Source organism: Cyprinus carpio, chromosome B23, assembly GCF_018340385.1.
Source record: "Cyprinus carpio isolate SPL01 chromosome B23, ASM1834038v1, whole genome shotgun sequence".
NCBI lineage: Eukaryota > Metazoa > Chordata > Actinopteri > Cypriniformes > Cyprinidae > Cyprinus > Cyprinus carpio.
Genome location: NC_056619.1, coordinates 10,815,638 through 10,840,327, shown reverse-complemented (window position 1 = coordinate 10,840,327; position 24,690 = coordinate 10,815,638). Strand labels below are relative to the sequence as shown.

Genomic DNA, 24,690 nt, shown 5'->3' with positions numbered 1-24,690 from the left:
CTTTTGGATTTAACCCGCCAGAATATATGTGTCTTTGGCTTTCTCTCTGGCTCCCTGCGTCTGCTGTGTTCTTACAGTAAAATAAATAGGCTGCATCTATCTGCAAAGTGCAGCGGAGAGTCTGAGAACAGGGTTATCCAAAGTGCATGTTCAGAAGCAGCGCGAGAGAGAGAGACAACAGAATGAGAAAGGGTGAGAGATTAACCCGAATGAAGGAACATGAGAAACAGACAGACAAAGAGAAAAGAAAAAGATAGACAGACGGAGACAGGAACATAAGGAAATCCTGCATGGAGACGATGAAGAGGGGAGAGGGGGAGAGATAATGAAAGAGAAGAGAAGGCAAAAAAAGAGAGAAAAGAATTCCACATGTGCAGCAGGCCCTTGTCTTTACGATGGCTATGATTATAATTTAGTGCTGCTGTTTCAGGGCTGACATCATCAGTGCAGCACCAATCAGATGGCACAGAGTCTATAAATTAATGAGTGGGCTAGAGTTCAGCTGACCGGGGCAGGGTCAAAGTTCATTCCACTTATGAAAAAGTAAACTACGTAAAAATCAGCCCCAACTGGAACTACTTTGCATGTGTTCCATAACTATCAAAATGTTGTGGATTGTAGATATTTGAAACTGATATACTTAAAGGGTCTACTATAAGCATATAATTTAATTTTTTTTTTTTTTTTTTTTTTTTTTTTCTGTATTACATTTTGGTCATATGACAAGTAAACATGCCAGTGATCACTTAATTTTGAAAATGTACATATATATGCTCTATAATATATATATATATATATATACAGTCGTGGCCAAAAGTTTTGAGAATTACATAAATATTAGAAAATTTAATTTAAGTTCTAAGCAGACATGCATTATTATTTTTTTCCTTCTTGTTTTCTCGTAATCACAACTCAGTCGATTTTATGGAAGTTCTAAGCAGACATGCATTATTATTTTTTTCCTTCTTGTTTTCTCGTAATCACAACTTAATTTTCTAGTTTTCTCATTATCACGACTTATTTTCGACATCTCGAGAGGACAAGTTGTTCTCTAAGTTACACTGCGCCAACATATGGCAGTACAGAACTACGACTGGGGAGTTGTTTACTGTATCAACTTTTGCCTACTGTATGGATTTGGGACAGAGGACTGTCTTCATGATAGACTATGTATAATTTGTGCTGTTCATTACTAACATTTAATTAACTTATACATGTTAAATGCTTGAATAAATATGATCATTTTGCTTGAAATTTTATGTTATCATTACGTTACTGCTGCATGACTCATCATCGTTTCTCATTTACAACGACATACAGCCCATTTGTAATGTGCATCTGTCTTATTTTTAATCTTTATTGTTAATAAATGTATATTAATAAGAAATGTGATTTACATATGAATATAATTTAGTTCAGTGATGTTATACAGTGTTGTAGCCTAATCGTTTGTATTTTCTTCATTTCTTTATAAAGCACACTCACTCACACATAGCAGCCTCCAGGCTTGTATCCAGCATCCAGACATGATATCACAGCCTATCCTACATGACTAATAAAAATCACAAACAAATTATTATAATATATTATTATATATAATTTTATTTCAAACAAACGAGGAAAATGAACTGAGTATAATCCAAGTAGTTTAAGATTTTTAGAATAGGCTAGTTCTTCTCTGCATTCTTCTCCGCCTGTGCTTGCAGTGTTGAATGCTTTGTTGTTGGACCATTTATTGTAGTTAAATACACAAATAAAATGTTTAGCGAAGCCTAACTCTGGACAAAATCAGCAGTGTTTGATTAGCCTATTTAGCCTATTTTTATTGTAGACGTCATTTCTAAGTGAAGCAACATTTTCTGAAATATCCACAAGATACAGCATATGAGCGCACGGTTATCTGTCGATCATTTGCGCCTCAAAGGGGCCATTCCAAAATGCTTAAAGGGGGTACAATGCTGTTTCATGCATTCAGAGTTGTTTACACTGTTAGAGAGTTGGATTCTCATGCTACGCATGGACAAAGTTTCCAAAAACAATTTGGACATATGACGGAGTATTTCTGTGCCAAAAATCTTACTTCTGGGTTCGTACAATTTTCAGAGAGGTTTTTTTTAGATCATGGCGCTTGATGATGTAGAAAAGGGTGGAATTCCTTATATTGGCATTTCTCTCTGAAAAAAAGCGCCCGCGCATGCATCGACCAGAGATCACGCCCATCAACGAGCTTCATCTGGCAGCAGCACTGCATGGGACTTGCTCGGGAAGAATGTTTCCAAAGAAGTGTCTTTTTGGTTGTAAGGGAAAGATAACTTTGTTCAGCTTCCTAAAGAACCCAGTGTTATGTAAACAGTGGATACAGTTTGTTTTTCTGGGGCAGCAACGGAGTTTTTTACAAGTGTGTTTGTTGAAGAACATTTTATAAACAAGGCCCAGTTCGACGCTGGATTTGCACATCGTTTGATACTGAAAGATGGAGTGGTCCCAGCTATAAAACATCGCTATCATGATTCAGAACTGCAGACAGTTAGTGAAACAGCATCAAATGTCTGTTTTGTTGGCATTCGGCGCTCAAGTGCTCATCAATCTTTAGCTCTGCCCACAGCAGCTTTTTCCGGAGAGAATCGTAAAGCTGTATGATAAAACTAAAGACTTTTTGGAGATATGAAGGATGCAGGATTACTCTATAGAATCCAGGATGCGAACGCAACGCGTTTTTCTTATAGCCTAACTGTTTTCTATGGGTAAAACGCCTAACGTGTTAAACGCATTGCGTTCTTATTGTGGGCTTATTTGCTTGTCTGTACAAAGAATGCTTTATTAATGATGTGTTTACTGAGTTTGGCCTTTTAAAAACACTGACTTAACACATCAAGCCATGTTACGTGTTGTCTGTAAGGTATTCTATGGGACGAAAACACTTAGCGTGGAATTAAACGCATTGCGTTCCTATTATTGGCTCATCTTCAAAACACTACAAAATAACAAATAAAGCCAGGTTAAGCTCTTAAGCCCCGTCCACACGGAGACGCGTTTCTGTGAATACGCACAAATTTTTTATCGGATAGGCGTTTCTTCCACACGGATCCGGCATTTTCGTAAGGCGAAACCGCTATTTTTTGAAACCGGGTCCCAAAGTGGATAAATTTGAAGACACCGTCTTTGCGTTTTCGTCTGGACGGCTAATCCGTATATTTTCTGAAACGATGACGTCATCAGCCCACGTACCCCGCTAGTCAGACACCTCTACGTCACGTAACAGCAACAAAAACATGAACAAACACTGAACGAACAACTATTAATCAACTAACATTAACAAAGATTGATTTTGTTACACTGTGTGCACAATTATTAGGCAAGTTGTATTTTTGAGGATTGATTTTGTTATTGTACAACTACAGTGCTCTTGGTCAATCCAAAATGTTAACAAACCCTCAAACCTGAACATTTAAGTAGTAAAAGTGATTTTTTTTGCGTTCTTAAGAGAATATCTACATGTACACCATTATTAGGCAACTATTAGTGTGCAGAATTATTATGCAACTAAATGAAAAACAAAGATTTTCCCATCTCACTTGTTTATTTTCACCTGTTAAAGTGAGAATAATAAACAAACTCAAAATTTACAAATAAACATGTCTGAAATTTCAAAAAGAAAACCTCAGTGACCAATATAGCCACCCTTCTTTTTGATAACAGTCACAAGCCTTCCATTCATGGAGTCAGTCAGTTTCTTGATCTGGTCAGAATCAACTTTTTGTGCAGCCGCAACCACAGCCTCCCAGACACTGTTCAGAGAGGTGTACTGTTTACCTTCCCTGTAAATTTCCTGCTTAAGAAGGGCCCAAAAGTTCTCAATAGGGTTTAAGTCAGGTGAAGAAGGGGGGCCATGTCATTAGTTTTTCATCTTTAAGGCCTTTACTGGCCAGCCACGCAGTGGAGTACTTTGATGCATGTGATGGAGCGTTGTCTTGCATAAAAATTAAAGTCTTCTTGAAAGATGCAGACTTTTTCCTGTACCACTGCTTGAAGAAGAGTGTCTTCTAAAAATTGGCAGTAGGTCTGAGAGTTGATTTTGAGTTGATTTTCAACCCGAAAAGGTCCAACTAGCTCATCTTTAATAATACATACCAGTACCCCACCTCCACCTTGCTGGTGTCTGAGTCGAAGTGGAGCTCTGTGTCCGTTACTGATCCAACCACGGGCCCATCCATCTGGTCCATCAAGAGTCACTCTCATCTCATCAGTCCACAAAACCTTTGAAAAATCTGTCTTCAGATATTTCTTGGCCCATTCTTGACGTTTCAACTTATGTGTCTTGTTCAGAGGTGGTCGGGTTTCAGCCTTTCTTACCTTGGCCATGTCTCTGAGAACTGAACACCTCCTACTTCTTGACACTCCAGGTAGGTTGCAGTTGTGGAATATGGCAGCACTGGAGGATAATGAGTTCCTGGTAGCTTCATGTTTGATTCTTCTCAAATCTTTGGCGGATAATTTGCGTCTGTTCTTCTCGACACGTTTCTTGCGACCCTGTTGACTATTTGCTACAAAATGTTTGATGGTTCTGTGATCACGCCCCAATATCTTAGATATTTCAAGAGTGCTGCATCCCTGTGAAATACTTTTTACAATTTTTGACTTTCCAGAGTCAGTTAAATCTCTTTTTTGGCCCATTTTCCGGAGGAGAAGAAGAATCTGCCTAATAATTATGCACACCTTGGTATAGGGTGTTGATCTCCTTAGGCCACACCCTCCCTCATTACACAAATACTCATCACCTGATATGCATTAAATCCAATAAGCTTTCAAGTTTATATAGCTTGGACTTGGAAATTATGGATAAAATGATGATATGGTCAAAATAATCACTTGCCTAATAATTGTGCACACAGTGTATTGTTCCATGTTCGTTTGTGTACCACGCGCAAGGTTTATGAGCATAGTCCAACTCTTCTTCTCTGTTTTAAGTGTATCTCTGTGGCAGAATTACAGCGCCACAGCATGTATACTACATCATTTTGCGGTTTCGTGTGGACGCGGATATTAAACACTCTCAATTAACACATTAAGCCAGGTTAAGCAATTAACAAATTAACACACAATAATCCTACTGAGTTTTGTCTTTTAAAAACACTCTCAATTAACACATTAAGCCAGGTTAAGCTTTTTAGAATGTCACAAAAAAAACAAAAACAAAAAAACAATCAACATAAGACTCAAGATGCAGATCTAGTGGATATACAGGTGCTGGTCATATAATTAGAATATCGTCAAAAAGTTTATTTATTTCACTAATTCCATTCAAAAAGTGAAACTTGTATATTATATTCATTCATTACACACAGACTGATATATATTTAAAATGTTCATTTCTTTTAATTTTGATGATTATAACTGACAACTAAGGAAAATCCCAAATTCAGTATCTCAGAAAATTAGAATAACACTTAAGACCAATACAAAGAAAGGATTTTTATAAATCGTGGCCAACTGAAAAGTATGAACCTGAAAACTATGAGCATGTACAGCACTCAATACTTAGTTGGGGCTCCTTTTGCCTGAATTACTGCAATAAATTTGTCGCGGCATGGAGTCGATGTGTGCCTCTCCTCTCTTCCTCCAGACTCTGGGACCCTGATTTCCAAAGGAAATGCAAAATTTACTTTCATCAGAGAACATAACTTTGGACCACTCAGCAGCAGTCCAGTCCTTTTTGTCTTTAGCCCAGGCGAGATGCTTCTGTCGCTGTCTGTTGGTCAAGGGTGACTTGATACAAGGAATGCGACAGCTGAAACCCATGTCTTGCATACATCTGTGCGTAGTGGTTCTTGAAGCACTGACTCCAGCTGCAGTCCACTCTTTGTGAATCTCCCCCACATTTTTGAATGGGTTTTGTTTCACAATCCTCTCCAGGGTGCGGTTATCCCTATTGATTGTACACTTTTTTCTACCACATATTTCCTTCCCTTCGCCTCTCTATTAATGTGCTTGGACACAGAGCTCTGTGAACAGCCAGACTCTTTTGCAATGACCTTTTGTGTCTTGCCCTCGTTGTGCAAGGTGTCAATGGTAGTCTTTTGGACAACTGTCAAGTCAGCAGTCTTCCCCATGATTGTGTAGCATACAGAACTAGACTGAGAGAGCATTTAAAGGCCTTTGCAGGTGTTTTGAGTTAATTAGCTGATTAGAGTGTGGCACCAGGTGTCTTCAATATTGAACCATTTCACAATATTCTAATTTTCTGAGACACTGAATTTGGGATTTTCCTTAGTTGTCAGTTATAATCATCAAAATTAAAAGAAATAAACATTTGAAATATATCAGTCTGTGTGTAATGAATGAATATAATATACAAGTTTCACTTTTTGAATGGAATTAGTGAAATAAATCAACTTTTTGACGATATTCTAATTATATGACCAGCGCCTGTAAACTTTAGAACTCCCCATCAATAGTTCTATACTGCCACCTGTTGGCGCAGTTGTGTAACTTGGAGAACAACCTTTATGTCGAGATCACGAGAAAAATAAGTTGTGATAACGAGAAAACAACTTTTGTTATGTCGAGATCACGACAAAAAAAAAAAAAAAAAAAAAAAAAAAAAAATTGTGATCACGAGAAAAGAAGAAAGAAAAAATATATAATAATAATGCATGGCCATTTAGAACTACCGTACAGATTTATTTTTTTAATCTAATTACATGATGTGTTGATTAATTAATCTAATTAATCGCAAATAACATTTGGCTGTGAAAATATTACCCCCCCCCCCCCACTGTAATGTTACAAAAAAAAATTATATTTCAAAAAAAAGTTCTTTTTAACTTTTTATTTATCAAAGAATACTGAAATATATATATAGTTAAATATACAGTTGTGCTCAAAATTATTCATACCCTTGGTAAACATGATCAAAGAAGAGTGTGAAAATAAATCCACATTGTTTATCCTCTTGATCTTTCATTCAGAAATTAGTATTTTTTATATATAAATCTAACCTTTAATTAAAGTAAAAAAAATATTAATAAAAAAAAAGTGAAAGTGGGTGAAATTCACATTATGAATTAAATATTTTTCTCTAATACAGTAAGAGGACATGTGTCTATATCATCCTAATGCACGGTGAAGAGGAGAGTTTGAGTGGTCAAAGACTCCAAGGATCACAGCTGAAGAACTGCAGAAAATAGTTGAGTCTTGGGTTCAGAAAACCTAAAAAATAAAAAATAAAAAATGTTGTTTGGGAGGGTTTCATGAAAAAACTAGAAAAGAAAACGCTCTCATCAAAAAACAAAATCCAGCATATTAATCTGCTAGACACGACTGAAACTTTAAACGGGACTGGGTTCAATGGTCAGATGAAACTAAAAAAAATTAGCTTTTTAGCAGCAAACACTCAAGATGGGTTTGGTGCACACAGGGATAAAAATGTACCCCATGTGTACATTGAAATAGGCTATACTGCTGAATCTTTAATGTTGTGGGCATATTTTTTGATATCTTGTTCAGATAGATGGCATAATGGATTCTATAAAATACCAAATGATAAAAAATTAAAAACTGACTGTCCATGCTCGAAATCTTATAATGGGCCATGGTTGGATCTTCCAACAGTACAGTGATCTAACAAACAAACAAACAAACATCAAAATCAAAACAAAAATGGGTCACTGAGAACAAAACCAAGCTTAATTTTTTTAATAAAATATCTAAAGGATTGATTATACAGATTCATTTTCACAGCCTTCTTTGATCATATTTACCAAGGGTATGAATAATTTTGAGCAAAACCGTATATGGTTTCCACTAAAATATTTTACATTAATAATAAATTAATAATAAATAAATTACATTGTAACATATAATAAAATAGAAAATGTTTTTTTTTTTTTTTGTAATAATTTTCCACAATAATACTGTTTTTACCTGTATGTTAGATAGTTAAAAAAATGCAAGTTGGGTGAGTTTAAGAGTCAAAAAATTATTTTTTAAATCTTACTGACCCAAAACTTTAGAGTATCCAACATTTTCATTTTGATTCAACATTTCTTCTGGTTACACTTACAGTTCAGAATGTGCTCTGTTAAATTTTGGATAAATCAAGGATAGAATGAGTGGATTATTTAGATTTTCTAATAACAAATTCATAATCACATCAGTGGTCTAAATGTATTAGTAACTAGATACACAGAGACATTAAAGACAATAATTTATGTTTTAAGGAGTGTGCATGAATGTGTATGGTATCTTTTGGCATACTCAGTCACTGATTGCCCAAATGGTTATTATCTCCACATAGATTATGCTGTAATATAATGAGTTGGGAATTAAAGGGCTCTAGAATGAACACCAAGGGTGAAGCGAGGGTGGAATCAGAGTTCAGAAAACACTGGACTAAAATGCACCTGAATAAGAGGTGTCATAGGTGTGAAACTAGTACTTAATGTATATTTGCGTGTGCATGTAAGAGCACGTGTCTGAAACCAATGGGGGTGTGATTACCTGACTTGATTGACAGGCTGATGGCACTCTGTATGTTACTAGCTGTGTTGACTCCTGCTCCCCGCTGGAGGCCGACATCAAGAATAACACACACCTCAGTAACGTCTCTCACCCTGTGTGAAATGCCTGGCACTTTGGAGACGACAAGGCGAGAGAGAGAGCAGTCCTGGGCCCCATCACTCCACACTTCACCTGAGCAGAGAGACAGCAAGACACACAGACAGACAGACACACACACACACAGAGAGGGTGACATGGAGGACATACTTAAAATAGGGTCATAGGGCAGCACAGAGTCTCAACTTACAGCAATTAAACTAACTCAACACAATATTAAAAGGTGAACAAATTTAATACTGAGAGGAACATATTAAGGTTTAAAATTTAATGCAATTACTTAAATGCATCCTTAACGAATACTTCTTTTATTATGCAAAGTTCATAAACATTAGCCAAAGTAGATTTGTGTGCATTATGTTGATTTCGCTCTGCATGTTCTGTAAATTCCTTAATGATTTTGAAAGCTTGCTCAAGACAGAGAGCAACCATTTAAAAAAGTTATTGCATTGTCCAGAATACTAATTCTGGCATTTTTGCCCTATACCCGGATTTCATTTTTCATTAAAATCAGCAGTCTTACCATTCATTTCATTTCATTTCATTTATTTATTTTTTTATTGATTAAATATTTTTAAATAGAAAATCCTGAAAAAAGCATCACGGTTTTCACAAAATTTTGAACAGCACAATTGTACTAATGGCTGCTGAAAATCTAGCTTTGCATCACATAAATAATTTACATTTTTAAAGATATTCAAATAGAAATCAGTTATTTTATATTGTAATATTTCACATTTTCACTGTAATTTTGTATCAGAAAAATTGAGTCTTGGTGAACATAAGAGAATTCTTTCAAAAACATTTTAAAAAAATCTTACATACCCCAAATCTTTGCATGCTAACATATAATGAGATGGTTATACATTTTAAAATAGTAATGTTATAACCAAAATTGCTTTCATAAAATTTCTACTAAGTTATATAAAAAATTTATTTCTGTTAATGTTCAAAACATCCATCTTTTATATAAAGATATATTATTTGATTATGGTTGTTTGAAAGTTGCTGTGTCCCTAAAAATATGCAAAACACAATATTTACCATCAGAACTGACATGTAAAATCAAGACTCCAGAATCACAACCTTTCAACAAACAAAAAACTAACCCCGCAGAAGCCAAACACGCTTTCTGCGAAATGTAAAAGTAAATTGTTTTTCGTCCATAAATGAATATCTGTTCCCACTGTTCCTCATCGTAAGTGTCAATCTATCACTTCAGGCTCATGTCCTCTCCTCCCCATCCCTTCACGCCTCTCCCTGATTCTGTCCATCTCTCTGGAGCGGAGGAGAGCGGGAGGGATGCTGGGGGCTGGGAAAACCTGGACTTGACCCCTGAATTCTAGGCTCCACAGAGTCTCCTCACCAAGCCTCCCTGATGACAGATGAATAGACAAACACTCTCTCACACACCAACACATACAGGCTACTGCAACTTTGGAGATTTTCATAAATGCTCTGTTTTCTGTTGTTTCTCTTGTTGGCTTGTTATAAGTATATTCAAGGAATTTTTTTTCCCCATGTACCACAAGCTAGATAGCCTATTCAGGGTTCAAAGTTGAAGGGGAGGTGAAGCTACACTTGAGAAGTGCAAAGCACAGCTAAGAGGAACCTACGCCGAAAACATCTATTCAGAAAATAAAAAAGATTTCACAGCTACGTCACATCAGATATTACAAGACGTCGCCGCTTCCCGTGCCAATTTATCGTGACAAAAAACAATAAATACATGGTCTGTAAACAATATACCTGCAAAATGAGCTGCCATCATGATTCAACGGCATGCTTTGGTGTGAAGTTGTTTAACGGGGCTTTACCGGGAGGTGTGAGCCAAATAAATAGCGAGGGATCGTAAATTATGGCCTGGGAGATGGCGGCGACATGGGGGAGGAGGAGGGCTGCATTGATTGTAGACAAAGATCGAGTTTTTCTTTCTCTTTACCCCACACCAACCCCTCAACATTTTTCCCCTTCCTGACTATTTTTCCACGGCAAGGAAACGATCTTGCTCCCGGCCACGGAAGTCATCGCTCTCAGACGTCTCCGTCTCATCGTTTACAATGCTATTTTCCTTCTTATTTTGGCATTTTCCTAATCGGTCTGGTTATTTGTTGCCATTTCTTTTTTGTCCACTCATGGACAAACTTAGAGAATGAATAACTTAGAGAATGAAGCTAAGTTTAGTAACGGCCACCTCTAATAATACCCACGTGAAATGGCATTAATTCCCACAGGAAAAATAGACGAGGACACGCGCGCGCAACAGCCTCTCCCACCTTCACACACACACGCTCAAGATATGGCAAGCTGGCTAAACATTTAATTCTAAAAACTAATTAGTAATACTAACTAGTATTTTATTGTATTAATTAGTTAATTCATTCATTCTCTTACTAGCACATAGGACTATTTGATTAAGTAAGCAACCGACTTGTAACCAGCATATTTTTCAGTTTCTCTAGCAAATATTACATAGTAGTACTTATTCGTTAAATATAATGAATTAAGTAAATGCTGCCTACTTATTTCGAACAGTGACTAGAATCTACTTAAGTTGCTACAAGTACTTACAGTCTTTCAAGATTTTCTTGGGTTGTAGTATTAATGTTTAAAATATTATTTGAATTACAGAGAAAGTTTATTGCAATCAAGTTATTAGATATTATTATTATTATTATTAATAATAATAATATAAGTTATTAGATATATTTAAAAAGTACTAATATTTATATCTTCTAGACTAGTTTAAAAAAGTAGCAAATGAATAATAGTGAGATGGTATTACAAATGCTAATATATAAATACAATTTATTCACTAAGAATTGAATATATAGCTTCCTAGTCATTATTGGAATAAGTACTAGTATCTAATGAAAAGTTACTAGTAAAATTGAGGATGCTAATCAATGCCTGTTAATTAAAAATTGTGGTAGTTCATTTTCAGAAGTAAATGTTAAATTTGCTTGCCATACTCAAGGTCGTTAAAGTTGGTAAAACATTTATGCTTGTGGACATAGGTGAGTTAAATGGCCCAGCATTGCAGTACAATGTGATATGAATGGTACAATTAATGCAGATTTATATTTTTGAGCATGTTCTTACAGAGATTGCTCATGGCCTCCATTATAATCTGTCTTGCAATATGTTGCAAAAAATAAAATTAATAAAAATAGATGAAGGAGGAAGACTGGCAGGGCTGAAGTGCTAAAATTACACGCACCATGTCAATATATGGAAACACTACAGCAATTTATTCACACATTGTCTTTAATAAATCATAAATACAATGGCATTTTATGATTTAAAATGTTAATGAGTAACTTACTGTTGACTGTGATCGTGTAACAGGCAGTGGGTATTTGATATATGTGTCTAATGAAGCTGACTATTGGCCAGGTGTGTGTCCGGAAAAGTATGTGTGTGCAAACACCAACACTGAACACCTGTCCTACTTTGTAAATGTGTGCATGCTTGCATGTGTGGTGTAGCTGCAGTAGCATATATTTGAGCCTGTACTAGCATTACATTTCAGTGAGTGTGCATGTGGTTTCCTGTGATAATTATGTACATAGATGCACTTTGTTTTATGGGCCTTTAGTTGCAACACAACCTTTGGCCTGAGCACACCTTGACCTTTTGATAGGCGGGGTCACCCTCTTGTTTTTGTTTTCGTGAGTGCATGAGGGAAGAGGGACTCTCCTTTAATCACCCTGTCATTTAGGGCACATCCAAAGGGACTGGACTTTTTTTTTTTTACCACATTGTTAAAGGAACAGTTCACCCAAATATTAAAATGTGTTGTTATTTACTCAAACTCACGTCATTACAAACCTGTATGACTTTCTTTCTTCTTCTCCATCTTGGAGTTCTACTTGTGATAATTGAGGTCTACTTGTGATAAATGTATTCAGCTGATTGCCCTCAGCTGTTAATCTACACAGAAAAAAGGGTGAATGTTTGTTGTAAAGCAAGCACTGAAAATAGCAATGTGCTGAAAGGTCTGCTTGCTCATGTCCACTTGTTTTTAACTCATATGCACCCTGCAATTTTTGCACGATGCAATTTATAAAATTAAAAATGTTTTGCGGGAATTTTTTAGCCTGGATTGGATTCAGTGTGCAGTAAGCCACTTTCCTGTTAACTTTCAAATATTCCTTTGGCTCTACACACCTGCAGTAAAAGGACTTCTTTTTTCTTATTTGGAGAAAAAAAAATCTTATTTTATTATTTCTTGAGTTTATATGGCTTTCTTTCTTCTACATGTTTCAGTGTTTGTTTTTTGTTTTGTTTTGTTTTGTTTTGTTTTGTTTTGTTTTTTTGTTTGGACCCCACTAACTTTTGGACCCTAAAAAAACCCTGTTTCACTTTATACAGTATCTTCTGCATGACTCAGTCGTGTTATTTTTTTTTTTTTTGTTTGTTTCTTTTTTTTTTTTTTTTTTTGGGCCCCATGTTTGGACCCTAAAAAACCTGTTTGATACTATTTGTTCTCTTCCTTTTGTTTTGAACTGAAAACCTGTATGACTTTCTTTCTTTCTTCCTTCTGGATGTTTCAGTGATTTTTGCTTTGTATTGTTGTGTTCTGGACCCTGTTGACTTTCATTGTTTGGACAAAAACTATGACTTACAGGTTTTACTTAGTTACAATAATACAACATGCATGACTGTATTGACAAAATATCTTCTTTTCATTCTATAATTTTTTTTATTTGGGTTGTGAACGCTCCCTTTAACTGATAATATTGAAAATGATCTTTTCAAGAGGGCTAATGCAAGTTATTATTATAATTGAATCATAGAATGATAATGTTGCCCCATGAAGAATAGGTTCATTTGATCTCTCTGAATTGGACCATTTGTTCCAGTTACTCTGTATTCTTCCAGAATGTGAAAGGTGGGGGTCATATTCAAGAACAGAGTCCTCAATTACAATATAATAGGAGTCCTGTGGTGAACCCCCAAGAGCTACTAACACAAACACACTAGTGCAAGTGACAGTGTGTGTCTTAGGGAATGTGGGGTTGTTTTTTTAAGTTGCAGGGGGCCAATAAGGCAGTCAACTGGTGTAGTGCTGTGAAGAAAGAGAGACTGCAAGAGAAAGAAGGAAAGAAAGACAGCCTTGGCAGACTTAATAGTTCACAAACGCTATAGCTTAAAGTACACAGGGCACCTCTAAGGTCATTTTACTGATAGTGTGTTCTGAAAGCCGGTGGCCTTGGTGTTTTTTGAGAACTGCAGACTGGCAGAAATGTTGACGCAATTAAAAGGTGAGAACTGAGAACACCACTGCTGGATCCTTCTTGTTCACATAGTAGTCTATAAAAGACAAAGTCTAAGAAAACTCCCTCTTCAGCATTTCTGAAGACGTAAGCTGGATGCTACTTTGGAGCAAGACTCATTATTATTGGTACATTATCGTCGATTCTCTCCCCTTTTTTCCAGCCGCTGTCTTTCTTTCTCCCCCACACTTGGCTTGTTCTCTGGCCCAGGCCTTATAGTGGGGTTATATAAGAACACATTACAGTTTTACTGCGTTCTGTCTCTGGTAGCTCTGGCAGCTCTGATATCTGACTGCTCATTCTCAGGAAATCCTCAATACAAACTACCCTGAAAAATATGCAAGCGTACACACGCACAGGTGAACAAAATGAAGGATCAGTGTCTTGTTCTATGGTGAACATTTCTAGTGTTAAATCTTGTTAGAAGTGGATGTAATTATTTTAAATGATTCACAGAATGGTTGCGATAATTCTAAAAATATAATTGGCCTCATATAACACAGAGGTTTATGATTGACAACATTGCAGCCAATTTTAACTTGCATAATATTGGGGGGGGGGGGGTATGGATTCTCATGTGGGTGGAACTTATTTTAAAATCTGTATTTTTCTCGTAAAAATATCTAAATCTCTGTAATAAAACTATAAATTCTAAAATGGATAAAATGTATTTGAGATTAAAAATGTTTATTACTTTTAAAATAAACCACAGATTTATGCTTAAAAATTAGAAAAAAATATTTGCCAATAAGATAGAGAGAGAGAGAGAGAGAGAGAGAGAGAGAGATCTTTTGCAGTCTACATGAAATTTGAAATAAAAGCCTTAGTAAAGTCCCCAAGAATCCATGGAGCCATCCCAGAATTCTGCTGATTTCTGCAGTGATTACAGACACAGTCACCAATATGCATAGCCATACATATTGTTGACACACACATGTACAGTCAAAAAGCAAAACTCCTTCAGCCGAGTCCACTGTCACAGTAGGATAAATTGTCACCCCCTCCATAACTTCCTTCATGGTCAAAACCGCTCTACAATATCCTGTTTTTACCGCAGGATAGAGAGCGCAGTGCAGAGAAAATGAATAAAGGAAGGTGACCCTGGGAAACCTCTGTCTTTGGCCTCAGTAACAGTCAACAGAAAAAAGAAAATATTGAAAAGAGGAAAATGAGCTATCCATCTTAAAGAATAATGGAAAGGAACCGAGAACAGAAAAAAAAAGAAAAAAAAAAAAAAAAAAAAACCTTGAAACTCCCTTAACCTCAAGCGTTTTTGAAAAATCATCATGGTTGACTTTTGGAGATGCAATCACTGCACTCAGACTCATTTTAGAAGTGACAGTTATTCATATCAGTGAGTTGTGTGATGGTGATGATGATGGCATGGGCGTATAAAAAACAGTGGATGAAATATTGCTTATAAAGCACTACTCCTGAGGTTATGAACCTGATGCAACAGTTTCTTGACCCTGCACCTCATCACCTGGGCAACAAAAACTAAGACACCAAGAGATAACGCAAGCTAATTTGGCCAATAGCAATAAAGGTGGATGGCGGAGCCTCTCTGTCACCGTGGGGCTGTAAAGCGGGTGGGTTACATGCTGATGCGACCGCATAGAGCCAACATGATGTAGCCCAACCCAAAACCTTAGCACCATAAAGCCAAGCTGGAACACAACCTTTGATCGCCAACACTCTGTGGAGAGAGGTACGCTCAGACACCAAGAGTCATTCACTCAGCAACATCTATGCGAATACAGGTTACACAAAATAACTATATAAAGTCATAAACATCAAAGCTTTCATATACAATTCATATATGGCCTTCGTCTAGCCATTATAAAGTCAGGACGTTTTAAAAATGAACACTTTTAACCACCACCTTTGAAAACAAAACAAGAATGGAACGTTTGGTCTTCTTTTGTAGGAATAAAGCAAAAAAATAAAAAAATAAAAAAATTCTTCACATATTTTGAGAGACAATTAAGTAAAATTATACTCATATCCAACCTGTTCTCTTGAGAAAATGTAAGTATTTTATGAGGTGACTATTTCGTATGAATTCATAAGATGAGATTCATACAAAAACATATGATTTTTAGAAAAAAAAGCATGAAATTCTACCCCCAAACCTAAAATGTCAGTGGGGTGTAGGCAGATCATACAAAATAAATAAATAAATAAATAAATAAAATTACTAATGAGATACAAATGTATTCACATGAATTAGCCACCAATTTGGCAAAAAAATGAAAAATGTATGTATTGCCATGAGAGTACATTAGTATATTAGTTTAAATCCACAGAGCAGTTGTGGACACTGAAAAAAAAAAATTATAATAAAATAAATCCATGGGAATCACCCCACATTCCTCATTATAATAAAAAACTGGATGATATTGATGTCAAAATATGCTAAGCTTATAAAACACACTGTGGCCTGTTTGACCATCAACAGCCTTTAAAAAGAAGTTGCTTTTTTATCTACATAGTTCAGAATTTTTTCCATTAACTACTGTCTGAAACCCAAAAACATTTTTTTTTTTTTTTTTTTTTTTTACATTTTCATAGTGTAAAAAAAAATAAAAGGAGGACTAAGATATTTAGTGTGGACGCAAATCAGATGTTTGCCAATTTTATATGCAATAAAACAATGATATAATTCCAATATATATCAACAAAATACAGCAAATAAATTTAGGTTAACATATTCAGACAAAACAAAACACAAAATTTCGAACAATTAATATAAATGTGCCCCTTTTCAAAATTTGCTGAAAAGCAAGGGTCATTGCACTTTGGATCATCGGAGGAATACAATACAGCATTAATTAAAAGTTTCTGGAATCAGCAAAGACAACAATGAAACTTTTAAAAGCCTCATCCAGGGAAAGTATGCGATCTAAACTCATAACGACCACAAAGACGCATTCCCTGAAGGATAAGGGGAATTATGGGAGAGACTTGTGTGCCTCCACCATTCTTATCTCAACATAAATAATGTATCTTAAAAGTTAATCATTAACATCTAAGCCATGAAACATGTTCAGAAGCCATAAAAAGCATGTTTTTTGTCCTCCCGATCATTGCTTAAGGAACTTGAGAACTGTTGCCGAGTCGCTGCTTGTCGCCCGCCGTATTTTGGCGGAATTAGCACAAATTACAGTCAGTCTCTTGTATTCCTAAGCTCCGTCTCTCTACATTTGTGTAAAGGTTCTATTAGGTAGATCTTGTTAAAAGTCTTTTTTCCCAGAATGCACTGGAGAGGTTTAGAAAAGGTAGTGAGCTCACATCACGCTTGGGACAGTGCACACCAGGAATTCTGTGGGGCGATTGACATTGGGGTGTATGTGTAGTCTTCATATTTGATGTCCACATGTCCTGAACTGGTACTGTCCAAATGTGTCGATGCTTATAAAGAACAAACAGAGACATTGTTAGATGCCAAACTGAGCTTTACAGTAGATGGGCTATTTTTAAAGTTATAGTTCACCCAAAAATGAAGATGAGTAAATCATGACAGAATTTTCATGTCATTCCAATGCAAAGTGTTGGCTAATTTAAAAGTGTTGTTTTGGAGAAAACAGCTGAAACATTGTTCCAAATAAATTATTTTGTGTTCCACAGAAGAAAGAAAGTCATACAGGTTTGGAACAAGAGTTCCAACTTTAAATAAACAAGATTTAAAAAGGTTTAAAGATTTCATCATCCAAAGAACGTTTGGTCCAATGGAAAGGTTCAGTGAAGGTTAAAGGTTCTTCATGAATCCACTGATGCCAATAAACTTTATTTTTAGAATGAATATGAACTCTGGAATCAATCATTTATCTATCCCATCTTTGATATTTGCCTTTTAGCGACGGTGACATTTACAAAGAAAAAATACAGTTCAGTCAATCCCATGAGTACATACTTGTGCGACTGAGACAACAGTTTGGCCTGCATATGGTGAAGCTGCGATATTGGGTTCGCTCTTTATTGTAGAGGCGTTCTCTGATGCAGGCAATGAAGTGGGAGATGCAGCGCCAGACACTGTTGACCCTTAAGACAAACAGAACAAAATGTGACTGACAGCCACAATAAAGGAACAGCAAACTGGACATGTTATTTTAAAGGTTATTGCAAATGACAATTAATGGCGTCAAACATTGGCTGGAGTTTTTCCTGGTGCAGCACACGCACCACATGTCGACGAAATGCAGAAAAAAGTGCACTCTCTCTCTCTTTCACTCCCCTTTCCCTCCCTTTACTCTCTCGCTCACCCCATATTTCTCTCCACACATTCTCTGACTCACTCACTCCCACACTTCCATCCAAATCACTCATGTCTGCTTTCGTCTAAAAATGAGCCTTTTTCAAAAACATCTCTTTTAAAATGCTTTTCTCAACTCTTACCTGAGGATGCTTTGGTTTTGGCCATCTTTGGTTTGCGTTTTCTCGTCTGAATGCTTTCTTTCTTCATTGCTAATGGCCTTGGTATCTAAAACAAGAGTACAGTAAAAGCTTTATAATCTAACTATGACAGATTATTCATTATGCAATCAATCGAGAGTTGGTGGATTAGTTATAATGGAGTTTGAACTGGGTGAGAAAATGGGTCTTGTTGTTGCAGTTGTAACTAGATTATATTTATTTTTTTCTTGTGAGAGTCGGTTTGGTAGTGGTGAGTTTATAGAACACTAGTTTACAGATCAAAGCTTATTTAAGTGACTCCCCTTCCTTTCTTCGTTCTCATTCTCTTCCGATAAAACACACCTATGACCTCAGTATCACGTGGACTACACGTTTCCCCACACACACACACACACACACACACATACCCGGGCTGATGAGCTCATACACACAGCATGCACCCTCCCAAATCGAGCTCTAGTTAGAAATATCAGTCTTGTGTGGCACAATAATGGCGAGTGAATCACACACTCACCCCGTGGAGCTTCATGTACAGTCCGCAGGCGTTGCAGACGGGCTCTCCCTCTGCGTTTCTCCTCCACAGGGTGGTCGTACTAGTATGACAGTTAGTGCAACACAGACCTGCTCGTCGTGACGTGCTTTGCTGTGGAGACAAACATACAGAATTTAGGAAAGTGATAAATATGGCAGACTTTGACAGAATTTTAGAGCTGTAGAGAGGAACTGAGACAGGGAATGAAAGAAATAAAAATACTCCTCAAACAAAAGGGGAGATAAAATATAAATATATTTTTATCAATGAAAAATATCCTGAACCACAAATGTGTTAATCAAAAGGTTATATGTTTTGTTAAAAAACATTTTTCACTGGCTAAGTTTTTAAATGCAAGCAACTATGGTCATAAATAATAGAGAAAATGGACGGGAACTCTGTGACCCAGCCTTTATATTCATACCAAGCATCATTTTATGAATTTAAAGGAGGATTCTAAAGGTACACATCTTTAATATTGTTCTAGAGAAAGAATGAAGCTTCTCATAAAGTTTGCTGTTGTTTTGAGTTTTGCACTGCTTGGGCTAAAAACAGTCTGAACCAAGGACAAGGTCATGAATGCAAAAATGAAAAAAAAAAAATGTGTGTGTGTGTGTGTGTGTGTGTGTGTGTGTGTGTGTGTGTGTGAGAGAGAGAGAGAGAGAGAGAGAGAGAGATATATATATATATATGTGTGTGTGTGTGTGTGTGTGTGTGAGAGAGAGAGAGAGAGAGAGAGAGAGACTCCTGGGAAACAGGACAGCAGTGAAGGCTTTGCTCAGTTTCTCTCTTTCAATGGCCTTGCCCAGTACTGACCCTGAGATCAACCCACTACCCTCTTAACATGAATATAAATGAGCAAAAATAATTTCATAAAAGTTTCAGCTAAGCATTTCCAGAAAACCCGCAAAAAGGTTTACATCTTGTCTGGGAACATAAGGATATTTTACACTTTTCCTTCTAAACTTGAAGTCTGTATTTGTCTAATAAAAATAATTTAATTTCAAGTATTATCCAATGAGGAATAGGCCTACTTTACATTAAAAATTATTTGTCTGGGAATTTGGAAGAAAAATGTACTTCATGTGTTAACATCTAAATCAACTGCTTGAATTCATCTGAAAAAAAAAAAAAAAAAAAAAAAAAATAATATATATATATATATATATATATATATATATATATATATATATTATATATATATTATAATTATAATTATAATTATTATGACTGTATAAATCATTATTTAATTGAATCAGTGTTTATATTAGGTCAAACCAAAGAAAGCCATTTTAAAGGGTCAGCAGGTCAAGCAGAAATAACTGCTTAAAGTAACACCTACACCTGCTCGTTTTTTACAAGGTTGCATTGGAAAAGTTCGTGTAAAACCTAAAAAAACTTAAGTTAATGACGATAATTAACAGATAGGCATTTACCAGGCGTTTCTGTGGTTTGATTAGGGGTCGATTGATGCCGTTCATCTTGTGGTAGAGGCCGCACGCATTGCACAGGTAATGTCCGGTCCCGTCTCTCCTCCACAGCGGCGTTGAGATGGAGCCGCAGTTCACACACTCGCGCCCTTCACCCGGCAGCTCTTCCAGCATGTCTGAAAGGAGATGCAGTTAGTTTTTCATTCATTTCCCAAGGTCTTGTTAAAGGGAAAATCATTGTAACGAGATGTTTTCAAGATGTAGGCTAAATGTTGTAATTTTTGTTTTTTCTTCCTGTTTTATTTCAATAAACTTAAATGGACAATATATATATATATATATATATATATATATATATATATATATATATATATATATATATATATATATATTACGATTTAGCCTATATTGATCAGAAATCATTTAGACGCTGCGTGTTTTTAAATATGCGCGTTTCCACTTTAGAGCGGTGACTTGACTATAAAAATAAAGTTTTAAAACGTTCTATCGCACAAATTATTTTTTACGTGTTGCGGAATTTCTACTAAATTTAAACCTTTTAAAATATGTTCAAATATAGGCATAGGTAAGCTATACCTTTCAAAAGTAACAGGGTTCACTCTAACATTTTATGGATTTGTAGACTATATGATTTTTATATAAAGGGAGAGTTCTGAAAAGTTTGCGCATATAACACAATACAGACTAATTAAAAGAGAGAGAATATTCAAATAGGCCTAGTTATTATTTCCCTATCCAATAAGTTCACATTTGCTAGAATAAATCAAATTAAATAACTAGACTTTTATTTATGTGTTTAGAAAAAGCCTAATGTGTAATACAAGTGTTTTTTTTTTTTCTTTTATTTTTTTTTTAAAGCCCTGTAAAAACTCACACTTTGGATTGATTCAGTTAGACCTAGGTGAGGCCTGGTGTTTTCTGAGCATCAGGGGTATGGAATGTGAGAAAACTCTAGACGGAATGAAGAATGGATTAATAAGAGAAAATCCAGGGTCACTGGAGTGTCTATTAGGGCGGCTGACGAGGCACGAGGGCCTCAGGCGAACGGAATGTCAATGGGGCTCTTATCAGTGTTAAAGATCCAGGGGTTACCGATCAATCAAGATAATGACACGTGACGCTCTCCAACAATTTATTTCAAATAAGACGTGCGTATTAATAATCTTTCTAAAAGTATGTGTTGTCATTTTGCAGTTAGAAATGTCTGGGCTATTTAATCTTGTTGAGTTTTTCCTGATGGACTGCTGTAATTTAAAATGCAGCTTTACTCAAGAAAATATGCAATATATCAACATATGCAACTGCTCAATATCAAACGCCCGAGCCTTATGTAAGCCCGAATAAATCGCCCTCGGTTGTAGAAAGAAATGTGACGTTTTATCGACTATCAAAGAAAATGTGTCCGTCTAAAGCACTGCGCTTCAAAGGGAACGGCCGCTAAATGTGTATCTGACCGTAATGGTCTGTTTAGAAAAGTTTGATCAAGGTGACAGTAGCTTGGATAGTTCTCACAATTATGAGGTGTGCACGGGACCCTTTCATCAATCCACAAGTGCACAGACAATAGCACGGAATTAAATTAACATTTAAATTAAAGTGATTGCATTGCCCATTAAAATAAGTGTATTATAGTGGAATAAGATCAAGTTTTGTTTTGATAAGGTTTTGTAATGTGCCTGTGCACCCTTGCCAAGCTGGTATTCTAGTGCCTTCTAACAATGACAGTCTAACATAAACACCAAGACAGCAACAAATAACCCTGAACACCACTGCTATAAATTGTGAGATCACAGCATCAAACGAAACCCCCTCCATTCCAACCATTTTTTGCCTGCTGACTAGAAAGATGGATTTAAAATCATTGCCAGCTAACGACCCAAATGTAATAACTAACTTAATATAAGACATTTGTGCAAAAGGATACTCAAGCCTACAGAATCCTGAGCGAAATTATTTTAGAAGTGCGTTAAAGTGATGCAGACCAAGCGTTCGCAAACGTTTTGTTATTTTGTCTGTGTACATATAATTACATCAGAGAGAAAAAATAACTATTGTAACCAATCATTTTACCTAAACTGGACCTCCTTCCCGGTAGAGTTCCATGGCGTCCCTGAAGACCGATCATGCCGCCATCGAAGGGCCCTGGCGTCCATGAAGTTGCCATCTCCGGGCTCATGTAGGCCGCGTACGGACTAGAGTACGAGCCGCCGACGGAGCGCACCAGTGCACTTCCATATTGATCTGCCCGGCCGCTGTTACCCAACACCAGCGGATTCTGGTACGCGGCGTCCCTGCCGGTGCTGCTGCTTACCGGCGGGCTGTGCGAATAAGAGAAACCGGGAGGCGGATGAGGGCTGCCCGGGTTGAAAGAGGAATTCTCCGTGCCAGTCTGTGGCCATACGTGGTGACTGCCGAGCCCGTGGGCTTGATGCGTGGACTCACACGTCTGTAGGTAGGGCAGGGTCTGGAGCATGGCAGGGACACGGGTGGTGGGCACATACACAGGTGAGCTGGCGGACGGATGGATGTAGTTCCGGAATCGTGTGCGTAGGGGGACGGGTTGGAAGATAAAGCCAGACTCGAATACATAATGTATCCAATGCCTAAGCTATCCTTTCAAGTTTTGAAATCTTAAAATTAGCCCAAATGGCAGTGAAAGCTTCGATAAAGTCCAAAATCTCCAATGCAACAGTTTCGTGAGCAGCGGCCTCAGAAAAAGGAATTCACTCCTAATGAAAAACCAAAAATAACAAATCAATTTATTTTCGCAGAATTAGTTAGCCTAAGGTTTATAAAAAAGGAGAATAAAATTGAATTCAACGAAACACAGATACATTGTTATGGACTAACAACATAGGCTATTCCAACATTTGAAACAATGCTTTGAAATCATTTTATAAACAATAATAAACTGTATAGAAAAAAATGCATCGGCTATTGGCTACAGTCAAGATGGACAAACCGTTATTATTGTCATGATTTTTCGGTTGTATCTTTAAATTTGTATTTAATAGACTAAAACGTCATTAATTAGCATACTGTCCATATATTTACATAGGAATATAAATAATTATCAGCAGCAGTCTCAGATATCCTGGGAAAACTCTATACCGAACCATTAAATCATTTGTGGGGATCGAATCAATCCGCACTGTAATCTCTAACATCTATATTTTATCACTGAAAACGCAGATTACATAAAAACGTTGATAGCTGTAATGAAAGGGTTTATATAATTTCATCCAAGAGCTCTTGCTGTATTATCTCACCAGATAAGGGCAGTTAGTGATAAAGTCAGGAACCCTCTTTTCCAAGTGACTTGATTGAATATCGCCGTGGAAGTTCCCAGTCTCTTCTTTCTTGATTTTAGCCCAGAATCCAAACTTCAACGCGTCTGCGAAACCCGAAAAACTTGTAGCTGTCCTCTCCGCGTTTGGACGTGTCACTGTGCCTTGTCTGTATCTGGAGATAGCTGCTGCCGCAGATAATGCCTAATATAACTGTTCTCTGATTTGGTCTCTACTTTACTGCGAGTTATTTGTAAGAGCAGAACCACGTGACCCACTCCAAAGGTAGGACCCATGGAGGAGGAGAAGAACGAGGGATAAACTAGATGTTGTGTTGCGGAGGAGGGGTGTGCTCCTACCTGTAAGATCTATATTTGCTGAGTCCACTGTATTTTAAACGATCGTGTTTTTAAGTCGATGAAAGTTAACTTTTAAAAAACATTCAAAGCAGTTGGAAAATTGCTTTGACTGAAGCACCAAAGCAACTATGATCCATGTATGCGCAATAGAAAAATCGTTCTATAGTGCTTTAAAACATTGTTTTACTTTTTTTACTTGTTATAATTCAGCTACTTTTTAAAAATAATTTAAATGAGTCTAAATACGTTCCAGATAATACCAAAGCACTGGACTAATACGCGTTTTTCTTGCGCTACTGTGCATATTATGTTTTACAGTAATGGCTTGGGATTTTGTTTGTACTTTCTTGTAAAATAAAAATGTTGCAGTAAAATAACCTACCTGTCTGTGCGAGAACGTAAACCTCAATTTTATGACCCGATAAATCTGAATGTGTACACAAAAAAGAGATACGAGCGACAGCTTATGACGATACATCAATAATCACACTCATTATACTCAGTTGGAAATATTGTTATCTTAGCGGTATTGTTAGAGATATCACCCCTCCCCTTTTTTTCGGATAAAAACAGAGTTTTAAATATGTATGTAAATAAATACATTAATTACACGTGCTAATGTAAAGATAACGCTCAATAAAAAAAAACGTATTGATTAAAGCAATAATAAGGGAAGATATAAAATTCCTAACGCATGTTTTAGATTCATTTTTAAAAGGGTTCAAAACTCTTCTGTGCAAATAAATTGGCTCA

General features: G+C 36.4%; 1 protein-coding gene across 1 annotated transcript; it reads right to left on the bottom strand.

Moving 5' to 3' along the window:
* Window positions 1-16,514: 16,514 nt before the first annotated feature.
* On the bottom strand, window positions 16,515-23,986 carry LOC109048387 (transcription factor GATA-5-like). Its single transcript, XM_042750797.1, is given in 8 exon segments — window positions 16,515-17,307; window positions 17,809-17,936; window positions 18,291-18,375; window positions 18,823-18,951; window positions 20,277-20,446; window positions 22,362-22,823; window positions 22,826-23,020; window positions 23,561-23,986. Coding segments are annotated over 7 exon segments (1,149 nt in total). The 5' UTR covers window positions 22,881-23,020; window positions 23,561-23,986; the 3' UTR covers window positions 16,515-17,187.
* Between the last annotated feature and the right edge of the window lie 704 nt (window positions 23,987-24,690).